The sequence below is a fragment of the Schistocerca cancellata genome, chromosome 6, assembly GCF_023864275.1.
Source record: "Schistocerca cancellata isolate TAMUIC-IGC-003103 chromosome 6, iqSchCanc2.1, whole genome shotgun sequence".
NCBI lineage: Eukaryota > Metazoa > Arthropoda > Insecta > Orthoptera > Acrididae > Schistocerca > Schistocerca cancellata.
The window spans coordinates 478,295,792-478,314,851 of record NC_064631.1 but is presented as its reverse complement, the minus strand read 5'-3'; the positions used below and the strand labels follow the sequence as shown (position 1 = coordinate 478,314,851).

The 19,060-nt window shown below is 42.2% G+C and overlaps 1 protein-coding gene across 2 annotated transcripts in view; it reads right to left on the bottom strand.

The window, feature by feature from the left end:
- Positions 1-720: 720 nt before the first annotated feature.
- Positions 721-19,060, bottom strand: part of LOC126088596 (pro-resilin-like) — a 66,941-nt gene continuing 48,601 nt past the window's right edge. The window contains exons 1-3 of one of the 2 annotated variants that reach the window (XM_049906800.1): positions 7,584-7,622; positions 2,407-2,916; positions 721-1,214 (exon numbers count right to left, since the gene is read on the bottom strand). In XM_049906800.1, the coding sequence (XP_049762757.1) occupies positions 927-1,214; positions 2,407-2,916; positions 7,584-7,589 (804 nt within the window). In that variant the 5' untranslated portion in view covers positions 7,590-7,622 and the 3' untranslated portion in view covers positions 721-926. Of the gene's footprint in view, positions 1,215-2,406; positions 2,917-7,583; positions 7,623-19,060 lie in introns of those variants that run through there. The other variant, XM_049906801.1, reaches the window with a different exon arrangement.

Sequence of the window (19,060 nt, the reverse complement as noted above, 5' to 3'; positions counted from 1 at the left end):
TTGGAACATCATCTCCGGTCAATGCGACGGCCTTACGCTATCTTACTGGGAGGGCCTGTACGACAGCATCGTACAACTGTAGTGATCGACGCCAGACCCAACGTTTTGCTGCAGCAGTAACATCCTCATAAACCACGAAAGGCTACCCACTGAGTTTATCCTTCATTGGACCAAACAGACGAAAGTGGGAAGGTGCTGTAGGATAGATGAGGAAAAACAGTCCAATGAAGTTTTGTGAGCTCCTTTTGGGTTCATAAACAGCGCCGAAGTCACGAATTTCTGGACATTTATTCAGTCTTGAAAAATTATCAGTTATAAGACCTGCTCACTGTACTAAGCTTTCGACAGTCATAGTAATGCGATCATTTTACAGTAATGGCTAGTGGTTTGCATCACTGATCAGGAGACAAAAACAGTCTGATGATACACTGATGACACTGTTCTCAGGTGTTGATTCCCAGATCGCCGATACTATTCAGTTCTGGACAGAGGTTTGTTCTTAAGAAGTGAACACGTTGCAACCTACACAATATACGATCGCTGTCAATGTTTCTCTGTTACGCCCTATGTATAAACTCTGTAAATTCGTTAACACAAGTATACCTTTGCCAAGCTATGTGACTAAAAGTGGAATTTCATGAAAATAATAGTTACTTTTGTCAACATACATGATGTGGGGTACATTTGGAAAACACGGAAGGAAATAAGAGATATACAATGTAAGATGTATAACTAATTATCTGTTTATTCAAATCACTATGTACAAAAATATATATGTATTTACATCACTCTCACATAGGTATTTCTTCAGATATATAAAAAAGTATTAGACATTACTCATAGAGATACATACTGTAGCATATACAATAGATGTACCTGTTCATAGAAAATTAGATTCGTCACGGTTGTAAAGTGTAAAAGCATCCTCAGTAGTGGTATCCCCCATTTCCAGCTCTAGTTCCAGCTCCAGTGCGTCCCCTGCCGTAGCCGTATCCTCCAGCGGAATAGGCGGTGAGTCCAGTGTCCTCGTACTCTATGGTGGACCTGTAGCCGTCCTCGTCGGCCTGGTAGCTGACGATCTGCTTGCGGCCGTCAGGCAACAGCACGCGGTACTGGCCCTGGGCGCTCTCCCCCTGCCTCGACTCCTCTTGTCCAAAGTCACTCAGCGTCTCGCCGTCCTGCACCGAGTAGCTGAACTCGTAGTTGGCCGGCTCCTGGAACAGACATGTATAAATACCCTAACTGTTGATTGGAGCATTTTGATGAAACTGAAATTATGCATAAATATCTGAATCTGTCAAAGAAACTATGCTAAAACAGCATTTTGTATGTGCAATCAGTCTTGAAAATTTAATTGCCTATTTCAAAGTGAATCATAAGCTATGTACAACAAATTAAGGTTAATCAAAACTTATAACTACTTGTGGAAACATGGTGCTCAGTTGGATCAATTCGAATCAGATCTGGATAATATCATGCTATTCAGTCCCGATTCGATTTGAGCTAACTGGTCAGTTCTATACCTGGAATCACACTCCAGTGTTATCACATAATCCTCTAATATTATAATTATGAGTCACCATAACCTATTTCCTTAATGTGAAAATTCTCATTTACCCCTATTTGTATTATTTACATGCATCGCTCTTCAGTTAATTGTTAAAAAATATAAAACTAATCTGTAAAATTAATTTTATGGTTCTCTTTATTAAGCACATGTAACGAACATTAAGAGTTCTTTATTCAGATTTCCTAACTGGTATGTGATGTGCACAGTACTCCTACATATCTAAGGATTCAAAATAGTGAGCACTGAGTCTATCTCAACAAATGCTATTGATTAGAAATAACAGCTTTCACAGGTAATTGACTTTGTGCAACACAATTACGCTCAAAGGCTTTAAAAAGAAATGTTATATCTGACACACTTCTTATGCATTGGGTCAAAGCACTATACCCTCAGAGAGAGGGATGGCCAAAACGATCACTGCCAATAAACATCTTAGAACCAAGAGCAGTGGTATTATAATAACACTATATAATGGTGGAGAGTGAGAGATATGCTTTGTAAGGAATGTCGCTTACCACATTAGTATCTTGTAGAGCATTTGCGTTTGTTTTACATCTTATGAAAACTAAATTCATTCGATTTTGATATTATTGACTTTTAACATTGAAAAAAGTAATTTCACTATAGTCAGAGTAATTATGCCGAAAATGCTTAGTGACAAATGAAAAACAGACAGGACTACTCATTAAGCTACTAGCACATACCCAGTTTTGAGGCCAGATTGAGAGCACCACAATATACATTTTAAGCGAATGAAAAATATTTTTAGCACATGCAGTGCAACGAGGTATCATACAAATATCTGAAAAGCAAGGGAAGTTAATCTAAGATCTTACGGCAAGTGGATCCTCCTGGGCTCCAGCACGACCGTAGCCATATCCAGGCACTCCATACACTGGAGAAAGGCCACCAGCGTTACCAGAGGGCGCACCGTACTGACTGGAGAGCGCGTCACCAGAGTAGGACGGGGCCCCGTACTGTGTGGACAGACCCAGTCCTCCAAAGCCAGTGGCGCGACCAGCTGCTGAAGGGGCGCCATAGCGAGTGGAGAGTCCACCGCCGATTCCCCTACCAGCTCCGAACCTCTTGGAGGAAGCCCTTCCAAAGCTGGAGGAGACACGAGCCGCTGGACCCTGGCTGGAAGCGCCTGAGCGGCCAAAAGCAGCGCCTGTCAGCGCAGGAGCTCCGTACTGAGTGCTGAGGCCGTTGGCTGCTGGGGCGCCGTACTGAGAGCTGAGGGAGGAGGCCGAGGGAGGTCCGTACTCAGAGCTGGGAGGCAGGTACGACCGGTCGATCGGCGCTTCAGCGACGACCGACAATACAAACGTACTCAGGAGGACATAAACCTGTTGAAAGAGAAATACATGAATGAGTTCAGAAATCTTATCTCGAAGGAGTCTGAAACATTAACACAGAAATCTACTAAGAACACTGGATCTGGCATCCTATACTACACAGCTAGAAATGGCAGTGTCGTATGGCACAACAATAAGCTTATGTGCTGATGTGATCTTCATTCCAAAGACTGACTTGATGAAGCGCTCTGCACTAGTCTATGCTAATAAACTTCTTGATCTCCTAGTAACTAATGCAGACTATAACCATTTCACCCTGCTTACTGCATTCTCTCCATGCAGTGGTTATCCCTCACAACCTTCATCCCCTACCAAACGGAATATTCCATAGGATGTGTCGCATCAACCAAATTCTCCTTTTAGTCAGACTGCGTCATAAATTTCTTCTTGCATAATTCGGGTTTGTATCATCTCCTCTAATCCACAATATTCTTATTTAGCATCACATTTCAAAAGCTTCTATTCTCTTCTAGTCGGAACATCTTATTGTGCACATTGCACTTCCATAGAAGATTCCTTTTTTTAAATTGAATTCCGTCGCGCCAAAGCCTCCAACATAATGAGAACTTGGACCTCCTCGGAAGGGACGCAATTCACAGTGGGCACTCACCGATAATTGAATCCATTGCATCTGATCACACCCCTAGTTTTAAAATATGTTCCTGCATCACACGGTAAGAATCCTTGAAAAAAATGCTATGGGAGACCACTAGTGCTATAATGTACAATCTGCGCTGCACCCTTACACCTAGGAGACATTCGTGCAGAGATTGCAGATGACTCAGGCGCAGCTCACAAGAAAGCTAAGGATGTGTTTCCAACGTGGAAGCTCCCACAATCATCTCCATAGAACGGATGTTACAGACTTTAAAAGCCTATAATCTACATATCAATTATCAGTTACAATGCACTCTCTGCATGTGTTTGTTGTTGTGGTCTTCAGGCCTGAGACTGGTTTGATGCAGCTCTCCATGCTAATCTATCCTCTGCAAGCTCCTTCATCTCCCAGTATATACTGCAACCTACATCCTTCTGAATCTGCTTAGTGTATTCATCTCTTGGTCTCCCTCTACGATTTTTACCCTCCACGCTGCCCTCCAATACTAAATTGATGATCCCTTGATGCCTCAGAACATGTCCTACCAACCGGTCCATTCTTCTTGTCAAATTGTGCCACAAACTTCTCTTCTCCCCAATCCTATTCAATACCTCCTCATTAGTTAGGTGATCTACCCACCTTATCTTCAACATTCTTCTGTAGCACCACATTTCGAAAGCTTCTATTCTCTTCTTGTCCAAACTATTTATCGTCCATGTTTCACTTCCATACATGGCTACACTCCATACAAATACTTTCAGGAACGACTTCCTGACACTTAAATCTATACTCGATGTTAACTAATTTCTCTTCTTCAGAAATGCTTTCCTTGCCATTGCCAGTCTGCATTTTATATACTCTCTACTTCCAGCAGCATCAGTTATTTTGCTCCCCAAATAGCTAAACTCCTTTACTACTTTAAGTGTCTCATTTCCTAATCTAATTCCCTCAGCATCACCCGACTTAATTCGACTACATTCCATTATCCTCGTTTTGCTTTTGTTGATGTTCATCTTATACCCCCCTTTCAAGACACTGTCCATTCCGGTCAACTGCTCTTCCAAGTCCTTTGCTGTCTCTGACAGAATTACAATGTCATCGGCGAACCTCAAAGTTTTTATTTCTTCTCCCTGGATTTTAATACCTACTCCAAATTTTTCTTTTGTTTCCTTTACTGCTTACTCAATATACAGATTGAATAACATCGGGGAGAGGCTACAACCCTGTCTCACTCCCTTCCCAACCAATGCTTCCCTTTCATGTCCCTCGACTCTTATAACTGCCATCTGGTTTCTGTACAAATTGTAAATAGCCTTTCACTCCCTGTATTTTACCCTTGCCACTTTTAGAATTTGAAAGAGAGTATACCAGTCAACATTGTCAAAAGCTTTCTCTAAGTCTACAAATGCTAGAAACGTAGGTTTGCCTTTCGTTAATCTTTCTTCTAAGATAAGTCGTAAGGTCAGTATTGCCTCACGTGTTCCAACATTTCTACGGAATCCAAACTGATCTTCCCCGAGGTCGGCTTCTACCAGTTTTCCCATTCGTCTGTAAATAATTCGCGTTAGTATTTTGCAGCAGTGACTTATTAAACTGATAGTTCGGTAATTTTCACATCTGTCAACACCTGCTTTCTTTGGGATTGGAATTATTATATTTTTCTTGAAGTCTGAGGGTATTTCGCCTGTCTCGTACATCTCGCTCACCTGATGGTAGAGTTTTGTCAGGACTGGCTCTCCCAAGGCCATCAGTAGTTCTAATGGAATGTTGTCTACTCCCGGGGCCTTGTTTCGACTCAGGTCTTTCAGTGTTCTGTCAAACCCTTCACGCAGTATCGTATCTCCCATTTCATCTTCATCTACATCCTCTTCTATTTCCATAATATTGTCCTCAAGTACATCGTCCTTGTATAGATCCTCTATATACTCCTTCCACCTTTCTGCTTTCTCCACTTTGCTTAGAACTGGATTTCCATCTGAGCTCTTGATATTCATACAAGTGGCTCTGTTTTCACCAAAGGTCTCTTTAATTTTCCTGTAGGCAGTATCTATCTTACCCCTAGTGAGATAAGCCTCTACATCCTTACATTTGTCCTCTAGCCATGCCTGCTTAGCCATTTTGCACTTCCTGTCGATCTCATTTTTGAGACGTTTGTATTCCCTTTTGCCTGCTTCATTTACTGCATTTTTATATTTTCTCCTTTCATCAATTAAATTCAATATTTCTTCTGTTACCCAAGGATTTCTATTAGGCCTCGTCTTTTTACCTACTTGATCCTCTGCTGCCTTCACTACTTCATCCCTCAGAGCTACCCATTCTTCTTCTACTGTATTTCTTTCCCCCATTACTGTCAATTGTTCCCTTATGCTGTCCCTGAAACTCTGTACAACCTCTGGTTTAGTCAATTTATCCAGGTCCCATCTCCTTAAATTCCCACCTTTTTGCAATTTCTTCAGTTTTAATCTACAGTTCATAACCAATAGATTGCGGTCAGAGTCCACATCTGCCCCTGGAAATGTCCTACAATTTAAAACCTGGTTCCTAAATCTCTGTCTTACCATTATATAATCTATCTGATACCTTTTAGTATCTCCAGGATTCTTCCATGTATACAACCTTCTTTTATGATTCTTGAACCAAGTGTTAGCTATGATTAAGTTATGCTCTGTGCAAAATTCTTACAGACGGCTTCCTCTTTCATTTCTTAGCCCCAATCCATATTCACCTAGTATGTTTCCTTCTCTCCCTTTTCCTACTTTGAATTCCAATCACCCATGACTATTAAATTTTCGTCTCCCTTCACTGCCTGAATAATTTCTTTTATCTCATCCTCAGCCGAAGATGTCTCTGGATGTGGATGTGAAAGAACATGCGGTCGTTGTCATTTTTCGTGACCGAAACCTATACTTCTCATTCAAATAGCTTCTCAATTGGCCTTACAAGGGGTAAGTGCAGCCAGCTTGCCAACAGTTGTCTGCATACCTGAAAGGTCACCCATCCAAGTGCTAGACAAGCCGGACAAAGCACAACTGAGGTGATCTGACGGTAACCAATATTACCACTGTTGTTTAACACAAGAACTCAAACATTGAAGTTAGAATATGTGTATAGCTCTTGAAGAAGCTGTGTAACTCAGAGCACGGAAATTACCCTGTGTTTATGTAGTATCCGAAGATACGAGCGCTTCGTGACTTCCAACAAACTTTACATACAATTTCAAGTCTTTTCGAACATTTTCTGGCTGACACCACCACAAGATAGTAAGTGTGGAAAAGTTTACAGCTTACGGCACTTTCGCTGTTCAAACGGTAAAATTTCAGCATCGGGTATGACGTTTTAATTTATTACTTCCCTACTACTAACTGTGTTAGCAACATATTTTTCCGGCGATTTACCGTTGAATATCTCTACAAAATAATAACATCAGATGATACATAATTCAGAAGACACGGCGGCCGGCGTGGCATAGCGGTTCTAGGCGCTACAGTCTGGAACCGCGCCACCGCTACAGTCGCAGGTTCGAATCCTGCTTTGGGCATGGATGTGTGTGATGTTGTTAGGTTAGTTAGGTTTAAGTAGTTGTAAGTTCTAGTGCTCAGAGACATTCTTTTTTCATAAGATACTGCATCATAAACATTGAGATGCCAGAAAAATTAGCGTCACATAAAACACGTTAACTCATTTGCAGAGTAATCGATCATTTCATGCTGTTTTATACATGGGAATTTGATTCTTTAAGGAATCAGGGGTGGGCAGTTTCTGGTTGCATTCTATTACATGCACGAATAGCTTTAGCATGTTTCAAGATTATGAAGTTACCACACAAACATTGGGCTTGAGCTATAAGCAATTAGAGAAAGCAGTTTCATTAATGCCCTAGGTTACTAAATGAATTTAATAACAAGGACGTATAAAGTTAAACACGCTACGTTTAGAATGTATCATTTTTATCACTATTGTTACTGATATGTTTGTTTATTAGTTTGTCAGGATCTAAGTGTAGCAGCGTGTTAGGCACACCAGTTTCCTCTGCCGCCGCCTCCCTCGGTGGCTGCCTTACCTTCATGTTGTGCAGGTGGTGGATGGCTGGAGCAGAGTGAGTCTGCCCAACCAGCTGTCCAGTATATATACCGGAGCTGCACTCCTGGGCGGGTCGCCGCTGCGCGAGATTCGGCCCGGCCGCTCCAGTTAGCGGGCTGATGGGCAGGCAGGCAGTTACGTCACCGTTAGAGGCCTTGGTGGCGCCTCGGAAGACCCTTCACGGCCGCACCCTCCCGGCTGCCTTGCCGTCTTTCCAGGGCAGCCAGTCATCTTGCTCCCCACGGCACTCTTCTCATAATAGCCTGCAATCTCCTGCCTCTTTCATTCATCGTAAAGGCATCGCTGCAGTTCCCAAGGACTTGTCCCGCTAGAGGCGCTTGTTCTTTTGATAAGATGAAATTAGACAACATACATTGCTATTCCCATAGACCCAGATAATGAAGATTGTTGCAGACAACGGTAATAGGACCGTTTTTCGCAATGCGGGCTTCCTATGAACCACTTGAGTAACTTGGATCGGTCTGAAGTTTCACTGACACGTGAACTAGTCCTGGTGCCCGCATCTCGTGGTCGTGCGGTAGCGTTCTCGCTTCCCACGCCCGGGTTCCCGGGTTTGATTCCCGGCGGGGTCAGGGATTTTCTCTGCCTCGTGATGGCTGGGTGTCCTTAGGTTAGTTAGGTTTAAGTAGTTCTAAGTTCAAGGGGACTGTTGACCATAGATGTTAAGTCCCATAGTGCTCAGAGCCATTCGAACCATTTTTGAACTAGTCCTCATGAAAACGTAAGTATAGTATTTCACTCATAGTCGGCAACCTTTAGTTGCGTATATCGAAATAATCAGCAACCAGTTGCATAAATAAGTTTAATTTCTTAACCCATTTCGGGCACTTAGTGCACTTCTTCACAAGGTTATATTCATCACACCGACACTCGCAAATGATGCTATAGGTATAACGTTCTGAAGATGGGCACTAAATTTCTTTTATTCAACTGTTTGCTGATTATTTCGATGTAGAAAACCTAAATAAGGAGATAGGAAAATACGCAGTTTTCGAGCATGGTTATGTTTTCGACATTTGTGCTCGTGGTTTATTCTGTAAGTCTATGGATCTTCCTCAGGTTTTCCAGTCATTGTGCTGCCAATAAATAACGTAAAAGAAAAACATAGCGCAATGTGCTTTTTTTCTAGTTTTATTTGTCATTTGCTGTCAAAAGACGCTATCACATATAACGGGCGAAATTCAAAATAGCTGTTATCAAGACCGTCACCGGTAAAACTACGTCAAAAATAAGTGCTGACGTAAGGCTAAGAGCAAATTGAGGCGCGTATAGCACATGTGACGTGATACGACAGTACAGTGCGACGCGCACTTTGCGCACATGTCGCACGGGTCCTGCGATAATTGAGACGCGTACATATACTTCGCACGCGCTGATTGGCGACAATATGCGCTAACAGAATCGAAGAGCGCGCACCCTGAATCATTTCTCAAACGATTTCAGAGGAACTATTCAGTATAAATACTAGATTTTTGCCTGACTTGTAGCTTTACGTATCAGCTTAGTGGCGAAGTGCTCATCATCTAGCTGAATGTCATACCTATTGTAATATACATATTTTAGTAAGACACAAAGTTTGCAATGAAAAATAGATGTTGCTATGATTTGGCGTTTGGTGTGTATTACATTATATGTTGCTGCACATGAAATTTAGCTAACATATTGAATTTTTCTTTAGACTGGGAAGGAGTCTCTGTCTGCCTCCGATATCGAGAAAATGGATACTGTGTAGAGCTTTCGCTCCCGATCTCACGCCGGCGAGAATGAAATATTAACAACATCCCTCATATCTCCTAAACCGCTCGAGACATTGAAACGAGATGTTTGCGACTGATGGCACTCAAGGAAGAGAGTGTTTTGCCGCTTCGTCAGCACACTGAACTGTCTTACCTATGGCGATATATCAGAAATTGTACATTCTATTTTATTTTATTTTTTACTCCAGTGACTGCAATTTTTTTAGATTTATCGACAGCTAGTGAAACAATAGTTTCATAGTACGAAAATAAACATGAAATTTCTTCTTTTATGCTACCTCAAACTTACACAATGTGGTTTTTTGTAATCTATTATGTTCTCTGGTCGCCAATTGCTTGAATAGGATACACTGTTTCAGAATTTTGTCACATAGCTGCTGTAAAAATGAGTTTGTGCAGATAATACTGTGTTTTGGCAAAAGAAGTACAGTTAAACCCGTTAACAAGAGAAATTTGGCCGTTACTCATAAATGATGATGCTTCCTCGAATGAGAAAAGGCTAACAATTTACACAAAAATAAATCGCCAGTTCTGTTGGATTCTGGTTGAATCCCAATAACCCCTCGTATTTTTAACACTGAAAGACTGGAATGGAAACTTACCAACCGATATTACTTTTCTTCATTTGAGCTGTATTAAAATAATGACAAGCGTACCCTTCAGGTGGAATGACACACACATACCAGATGCTGGTTACTCACCTACGGATTGCCAAACTGACAAAATGTGTGATTCGCGAATAAAATAGTTGTTATTGCGAAAAGTAAAATACTGATACGTTGCACAGCACAATGGCCAGCAGCCGAGAATAATCCGCACGAGAGAAATGTTGAAGTGTGCTTTGTGAGAGGCAGAGTTCACATAGCTCGTAAAACATTGTCGTGAAAGTAGCAAATACACTTCAACAAATTAAATATATCACATCACCATACTGTTTCAGGATAATGATACTTTCTGAATAATACTGACCAGTACTTCATTGTGTACCCTGTTGTATAATTAGTTTATTAACACTGATAGTGTGTATACAACCAATGAAATGATTTTTCACGTCTCGACGAGCCGACTAAAACATTTTTATTCGTGAGGGCTTCTCGATTGTTTCTAGCTTGCAGTGAAAATGTGATGTCCCCATGTACGTAGTATAATATGTCTTATTACATCCATATCCAAGTAATGATAGTAAAACTTAAGTACTTCATACCTTGGACGCTTTTTGCCAGGAGCACAAAGGGATCACACGTGTGGAAATTAGGCCTTTTTTACTTCTTGTAACAGATCGTAGAGATTCGTCAGCATAACAGGCAGCAAGTAGATAACCTTATTTTACTTTCCTGCCTTGCTTCTAGATCACCTGATTTTATAATATTCCTTACTTTCTTATTCAGTACCCTACCACGAATCATCTGTACTTTCTTACGACCTGAAAACATTGTGGAGGCAGAAGATATATTCCCAGCGGCTATGGCTCACCAGTTACTGAACTGTGCATTGTTCTTGACAAAAGAATGAACAAACAAAAAATTATACATGCATATGTAACTGAAAACTATTATGTACTAACGAAATAGAGATGGAGCGCTTAAACGGCGAAAAACGAAACACTTACTCAGTGACAATAAAATTCAGCATACTGTAAGGCGGTATTTTACGGAGGGACGATATTTTCACTGCCCTTATGCGCCATGCCGAAGTGAGCATATGGAAGGACTGCCTTCCCGCTCCTCGCCTCACTCCTCCCACAGTGTTCGCGCGAGAAACTCTGCCACAACCACAACGCAGGCGCGTGTCGCGTCCCAGTCGCGTCGCGTCGCAATTTGGGCGGTCCCATTTGAACCTGTGAAGTTACAAGAAAGCTCGCTGTGCTGGGCCGCGGCACACGCGCTATACGCGTCTCAGTTTGCGCCTAGCGTAACATGGCTGGCACACATTGCCTCTCTACTTATCCTTGACACTTATCGCCGTTTTCTGTCCCACCTTACCGCTTTTCTGTTCAGGCAGGAGCATTTTTTAAAAAAGTGGATCGCTATTACACTGTCAGACGATCTATACCTCGCAATGACGACGTTACTGTAAATTCAGTTCATATTTTGTATATTGACAGTTAAGGATGAACGCCAATTTTCTGTATAATTCAGACAATCATTACAAAAATGGTGAGCTGTCATTGTTGCATGCAACAATCGATAATTGATGTGGATGATGAATCTACAGTCAAATTTTGTGTAGAAAACGTGACAGGAAACTAATTAATGATTCTTGATTGATATTTTACAGTATCCATGTTAATTAAAATATCGTCTTGTGTGAGACAGTTGCTGTCTGGTTCAAATGGTTCAAATGGCTCTGAGCACTATGAGACTTAAGAGTCATCAGTCCCCTAGAACTTAGAACTATTCAAACCTAACTAACCTAAGGACATCACACACATTCATGCCCGAGGCAGGATTCGAACCGGCGACCGTAGCAGTCGCACGGCTCCGGACTGCGCGCCTAGAACCGCGAGACCACCGCGGCCGGCGGTTGCTCTCAGACTCGAGGTATTTCGACCTCATGGTTCGATGCTAGTTAGCTAAATTGTTTGATTATGCAGTTTGTGAAAATTGTATAGATGTATGTGATTAGATTTTGTTATATCGGGCTTTATGTGATAAACTCAAAAAAATAGTGCCCAAACAATGTAGTACCTCAGTGTGAAGGAAAGGTGGTTCTAACTTTCAGGGACTGTTTTCAACGTTAGGGACAGTTTATTAACAGGAAACAAAAAGTAAACATATGAACAGAGAAAAGGAATTTAAGCAGTTTCATGCTATAATCGAAAGTCCATTTTGTTACATTAGATTCAGCTTTTAATATGCGAAAATTTTGTTTGAAGAAATAAAGAAATCTCCTAGGAAGTAGCTGATACACTGATCGAGTAGCTGGTGTCGAATTTTGAATGCCAGACCAGCAGATCCATGAAAATTATGTGCCTGATTTAACAGTCGATTTTTCGGACATTTCGTTATTCGATCAGTAATCAGTAATTTTGTTTAACTATGGAAACAAAAACACATTCTTTCTAAATGTATCTATGTTTAGAAGTTCATGCTCAAAATGAAGCTTGGGAAAGATCGCTAGTGAAATACTATGGACAACACATTAATTCGAATTCATTTACTTTATTTGTGGAAGAGAATGGAAACACAGAACTAAACAGAATCAAGCACGTTGGTTTTCTGTAAAACATGACTGCAAATCATTTTACTTTTTTGCTGGATTTAATGTTATTATATTCTTTCGGTATAGAGCTACTTGCACACTCTGTTCTACAAAGACAGTATTCCACGTGAGATACAAAAGAATTTCGAAGTTGCTTACTCAGTGCTGTGGTGTTTGTAGGCCGATGTCGGTCTTCGGCTTTTAATGTGAGTTTTCATTAGGCTTGCCTGCTTTGTACCGCACAAATGTCTTAAACACAGTCATGAATCCATATGAAGTTATGAAACAAACAAGTAGCTTGCACTATCACATCGATTTTATTCAAATCACAGTTCAGCGAAGTATCCAACACCCTGATCGTCGACACTGAGCAGTATCGGCTCCCCTTCCTTTTACAAACCGCCCGCCTCGTCCGCATGAGTTCGCCGCCGCGGTATAGAGTGCGCTGCTCATCTATGGTGGTGGTGGTGGTGACGCGATCGGGGGAAGCAAGGCGTTGCCACCGAGGGCAGGGAACTGGGACCCATGATGTTTGGACGGCGACTTCCTCCTATCTTTGTGTCAAGGGGGTCACGTAGCTCGAATTTGTGCCGAGGGAGGCTAACCTTGGCCATTGGAAAGTTTGTGTATGTACAACGGCTTTCTTAGTGTAGAGCTCACTCGAGTCTTCTGGAAGAGTTTAATTTGCTGTATGGTAATATAGTTGCTCATGGCAGCTGATTCTTGGCAGCGCTATTAATCCCCCTGGTCGCTTGGTCGCCTAGTGGTAATTTAGGCCCCGAGAAACCCACATCTTGTCTGAAGGGTAGATCGAACTTTTACAAGTAAGCGTGATTCTTCTGGGCAGGTAAGAGTCTCACTGTCCTGCCTGTCCTACTACCGCTGCCTATGTGAACTGGTGATGAACTGAGTTAAATTGCAAATTTCTGGAAGTTTAGGTTTCTTAGTCCATACTCGACAGTACTTTTCGAATTATTTTTCTATTCTACCATCTTTTGTGATACTCACAGTTCGAATGTACTATAAAGTTCTCAAATTTAGCCTTCTCGCTGAGCACTATAGCTGCAGCATTGTTGAGCGTTAATGGTGACCCACACCTAGACGTGCCTTTAGTCTGTCTCAGCGTCAAAGTCAGCTTGGTAGGCCGCTTTGGAGCTTTGCGGCTGTGCTACACTCCACGCCAGACTGCAACATCTTCGTGTAGGAAATTACCGCTCACCAAGTTATGTAATTCTAGTCTGTTAGCTGTTTCATTTAACTGTTGTTTTTCTCATTCTAAAGCCCTAAGCTGTCAGTGTAGGTAATTGCAATATAGTAATTCTTTTATGTAACTGCTTCTTTTCCCATTCTGATTACCTAAGCGAACAGTTATTCTATTACAGTTTAGCATCCCTTGTTTTAACAATGTAACATCTTTTTAAATCGGCCAAGTTTCTTTTAATGACTACGGGAAGCTATTCTTGTTGTAAACTGTGTAACGCACCTACAACAAATTATGCCTATGCTCGTGCATCTTGTATGTGTGTCAGTTTCACTGTCATAAGCCCTTAACATATCGTTACATAAAAAAGCACTCCCTCCTCAGGCCACGAGTGGCCTACCGGGACCATCCGACCGCCGTGTCATCCTCGGTGGAGGATGCGGATAGAAGAGGCGTGAGGTCAGCACATCGCTCTCCCGGTCGTAAGATGGTATTCGTGACCGAAGCCGCTACTATTCGCTCGAGTAGCTCGTCAATTGGCATCACGAGGCTGAGTGCACCCCGAAAAATGGCAACAGCGCATGGCGGCCTGGATGGTCACCCATCCCAGTGCCGACCACGATCGACAGCGCTTAACTTCGGTGATCTCACGGGAACCGGTGTATCCACTGCGTCAACGCTGTTGCATGAAAAATTTAAAGCTAACATTTGGGTAAGCTATCTCACTGTGTATTTGAATATGAGAAACTACAGGAACTAATAAAGCTGTAACAATGAATATCTAAGGTATCTGGCTGCGTTTTTGAACAAGAATTTACAAGTGATACAGAATCTGACTTGTGCAACGGAATTCACTAGATTGGAGAACATGACATGCTGTGGTGTGCTAGTGACTCTGTTTCGCCCATAAGTTTTTCCATGTGGTTTACAGCAGCATGCAGCAGCAGCAGCTAAAACTTATTGTTACTAAGAATGAATGTAACACAAAGGAGTTTGCTTGGGTCATGTTAATTACTAAATAACTTGTGAGAAGGGATTTCTTAAATTAAGTCTATTTAAAACTTCAAAATTATCATGACCAAGTATTAATAATTGCTAAATGTCTTACAATGACCGTATAAGTATCAATAACGACTGAGTGCGAGATCGACAAATTATTTCAATTTCAAAGTTAGATTAGCATCTAATAACCACAACATCTATTTATTAGTTAGATGTGGAGAATAATTATCATTATTTGGAGGATAAAGAGGCTTCTTTATCTGACAAGCAAAACATGGGATTATTGTAAACTCGAAATAACAATCACGAGCCTAACCCTGCAATTGCTTTTGCTCTATGTTTTTGAATTTTACCTTTTATTCTATCTTAAAGCGTTGTTAAGCCATCTAAATCTCTCCTGGCTACATAAATGAAATCAGGCCTTAAGTGTGGTAAGTTCTGCCATCACCGATGTGAGGACAGCATGACACGTCTTCTGTCTCCGAGCTCTCGATCGACACTACTACTTCCACTGTCGCAGACAGACCTCGTCTCACAACAATGCTTAGAATCGTGCTCCCATGTTTCGCCCTCAGATTGTTACTATCGATATTAGAGTGCTTATACAACGAAAAGAATAGCGCTAAGTTGGCTATATTGATTTAAATGTGATGGACGGTTCTGACACACTCCTTGAAACTGCTCATTCTGTTGGTTTAGTAGTGTATTTAATGTGGTGGCCCCTCCCCCTTTTTTAATGTCTGGTGCTGTAATGGCACTGGGTTTGGAGATCTCGTCCTAGTTTCGGCCGCTGTCGTCTGTATTTCGTAGGTGCGGTGCCTAGATGCAAACATATTCTTTTTAGTTATTCTTATTTTGTCAGCTCATCGCCCTTTTCGGTACTACTTATTGTGTTCGGTTTTACCAGTCACATCTTGCAAGAGGAAAGTCATATAATTTGCATTCCATGGATTGAACTTCATGCTTTAGGAATCTATCGCTACTGAATGTTCTGGCTGCCCGTTAATAACTGTGGGAAAAGAAAAGGCTGCAGCGCCAATTATAAAATTTGTTACTTCTCTCATTGAATTCTAGTACTGGCTACAGCGCCTATGCCTCACATTTCATAATTGTTATTTTTATTTTATTCTAAAATTTAGGCCGTGGCTCCTTAGTTTCATGGTTGTTTAAATGTTGAGTCAGCCCACTGGGGCAAGTTTGTAATTATCTTGTCAGAAGTATTTAACTTATTCGTGCTCATTACTACACTCCTGGAAATGGAAAAAAGAACACATTGACACCGGTGTGTCAGACCCACCATACTTGCTCCGGACACTGCGAGAGGGCTGTACAAGCAATGATCACACGCACGGCACAGCGGACACACCAGGAACCGCGGTGTTGGCCGTCGAATGGCGCTAGCTGCGCAGCATTTGTGCACCGCTGCCGTCAGTGTCAGCCAGTTTGCCGTGGCATACGGAGCTCCATCGCAGTCTTTAACACTGGTAGCATGCCGCGACAGCGTGGACGTGAACCGTATGTGCAGTTGACGGACTTTGAGCGAGGGCGTATAGTGGGCATGCGGGAGGCCGGGTGGACGTACCGCCGAATTGCTCAACACGTGGGGCGTGAGGTCTCCACAGTACGTCGATGTTGTCGCCAGTGGTCGGCGGAAGGTGCACGTGCCCGTCGACCTGGGACCGGACCGCAGCGACGCACGGATGCACGCCAAGACCGTAGGATCCTACGCAGTGCCGTAGGGGACCGCACCGCCACTTCCCAGCAAATTAGGGACACTGTTGCTCCTGGGGTATCGGCGAGGACCATTCGCAACCGTCTCCATGAAGCTGGGCTACGGTCCCGCACACCGTTAGGCCGTCTTCCGCTCACGCCCCAACACCGTGCAGCCCGCCTCCAGTGGTGTCGCGACAGGCGTGAATGGAGGGACGAATGGAGACGTGTCGTCTTCAGCGATGAGAGTCGCTTCTGCCTTGGTGCCAATGATGGTCGTATGCGTGTTTGGCGCCGTGCAGGTGAGCGCCACAATCAGGACTGCATACGACCGAGGCACACAGGGCCAACACCCGGCATCATGGTGTGGGGAGCGATCTCCTACACTGGCCGTACACCACTGGTGATCGTCGAGGGGACACTGAATAGTGCACGGTACATCCAAACCGTCATCGAACCCATCGTTCTACCATTCCTAGACCGGCAAGGGAACTTGCTGTTCCAACAGGACAATGCACGTCCGCATGTATCCCGTGCCACCCAACGTGCTCTAGAAGGTGTAAGTCAACTACCCTGGCCAGCAAGATCTCCGGATCTGTCCCCCATTGAGCATGTTTGGGACTGGATGAAGCGTCGTCTCACGCGGTCTGCACGTCCAGCACGAACGCTGGTCCAACTGAGGCGCCAGGTGGAAATGGCATGGCAAGCCGTTCCACAGGACTACATCCAGCATCTCTACGATCGTCTCCATGGGAGAATAGCAGCCTGCATTGCTGCGAAAGGTGGATATACACTGTACTAGTGCCGACATTGTGCATGCTCTGTTGCCTGTGTCTATGTGCCTGTGGTTCTGTCAGTGTGATCATGTGATGTATCTGACCCCAGGAATGTGTCAATAAAGTTTCCCCTTCCTGGGACAATGAATTCACGGTGTTCTTATTTCAATTTCCAGGAGTGTATTATCTAAAGCTGTGCCCTGTGTTAAAGTATATACCGGCTGTGTCTTAGATGGTAATAACGTTTTGTCATAATTTGACGTTAAAGGTTTGCAATTTATGGGGTTGTCTGTAAAGAGGTACAATATGATAAAAGGCCATCTTTCATTTTATAACTCTTGTAGTATTTAAACTGTTGTTCTCTTTTAACTGCTGTTTAACCCTTAAGTACTGTAGTGAAATGATCATACACTTAGACTCTAGTGGGGTCTCTGAGTACCCCAATAAGAAAAACGAAACTGTAATTTAAGGAAATTTTATTTTGAATTGCACTTTTATCACTGAATATTCCAAACTTTTTTACATATTTGAGATATGATTACAAACAATTTTGGCACACTGAAAATCTGTGGTTGGGGCAAACATGTTTTGAGCATTTTTCACACACTATTTTGGTTTTCTTGTCCACATTTCTTGCGCACATGTAGCACCTTTCTTTCCTCATGGGTTCTGGCTCTGAAGATGTTGAGGTAAGCGGAGTACCACCAAGTTTAACAACAACGTCTCTCAGTTCACGACAAAGGGGTCGGACATCTCGACGTTGTATATGGGGCTTTACTAAATCCATTCCAAGCTTTTGTAGCAATTCTCTTCTTTTTAAATCATTTGTTTCATCAAGTTGTTTGGTGCACTGAAGCAAGACAGCAGCATTCACTCCTACTATGTTTAGAATGGCCATCTGCGTGTTCGCCGTAATAACGAATAGTTGGCGCACATTTGGTCCAGTGCGTCCACTCCTCCTTTTGTGGCACTGTAATCAATGATCATTTCAGGTTTTTTTCTGTTGAGTACTAATTTTCTGATTGTGATGCAGAGATGAAAGCACCACAACAGCTCTACCTTTCCGAGGAACATAAGGACAAAGTTGTTTCTCTTAGTATACTTAAATCCCTGTCGCAGTAATATCATGTGTTTGATTTTGGTTAATCCACATCCTTCAAAGACAATAGATTCAATGGTAGCAGAACGTGTTTTCCTGAATCAAGATAGAAAACTTTCCCTATTGCATCATTCACCAGTTCCTACTTTATTATTTTTAATCATTACTGTTTTTATTGTATTTGTTATTGCAATTCACTGTTGCAATTATTTCTCCCATATTCGCTGAAGTATTAGCAAGTATTCAAATTTTAAACATTTTGATTGGTTGTGAACCAACAACCCTACACTATATAATTACAGGACGGACATAAAGCCACTTCGTTTGCACAACATTTTGGTCAGTTTACCATGGTTTCGATTGCACTAGGGCAATGCTCATCAGAATAAAAAGTTACATGGAAAACATGTAATCACACTATGGTTAAAAACGTCTGAGCAAAAGTGCTCTCGTCAAACAGAAATGTCATAGGAATAAAAACTAGAATATAAAAGTATAGCATGATTGTCAACTATCTTTTTTTATCTAGTTGACAATCACGTCATGGATATCCTTTGACCTTGAATTTTAATTCCACTCCTGAACCTTTCTTTTATTTCCGTCATTGCTTCCTCGATGTACAGATTGAACAATAGGAGCGAAAGACTACATACCTGTCTTACACTCTTTTTAATCCTAGCACTTCTTTCT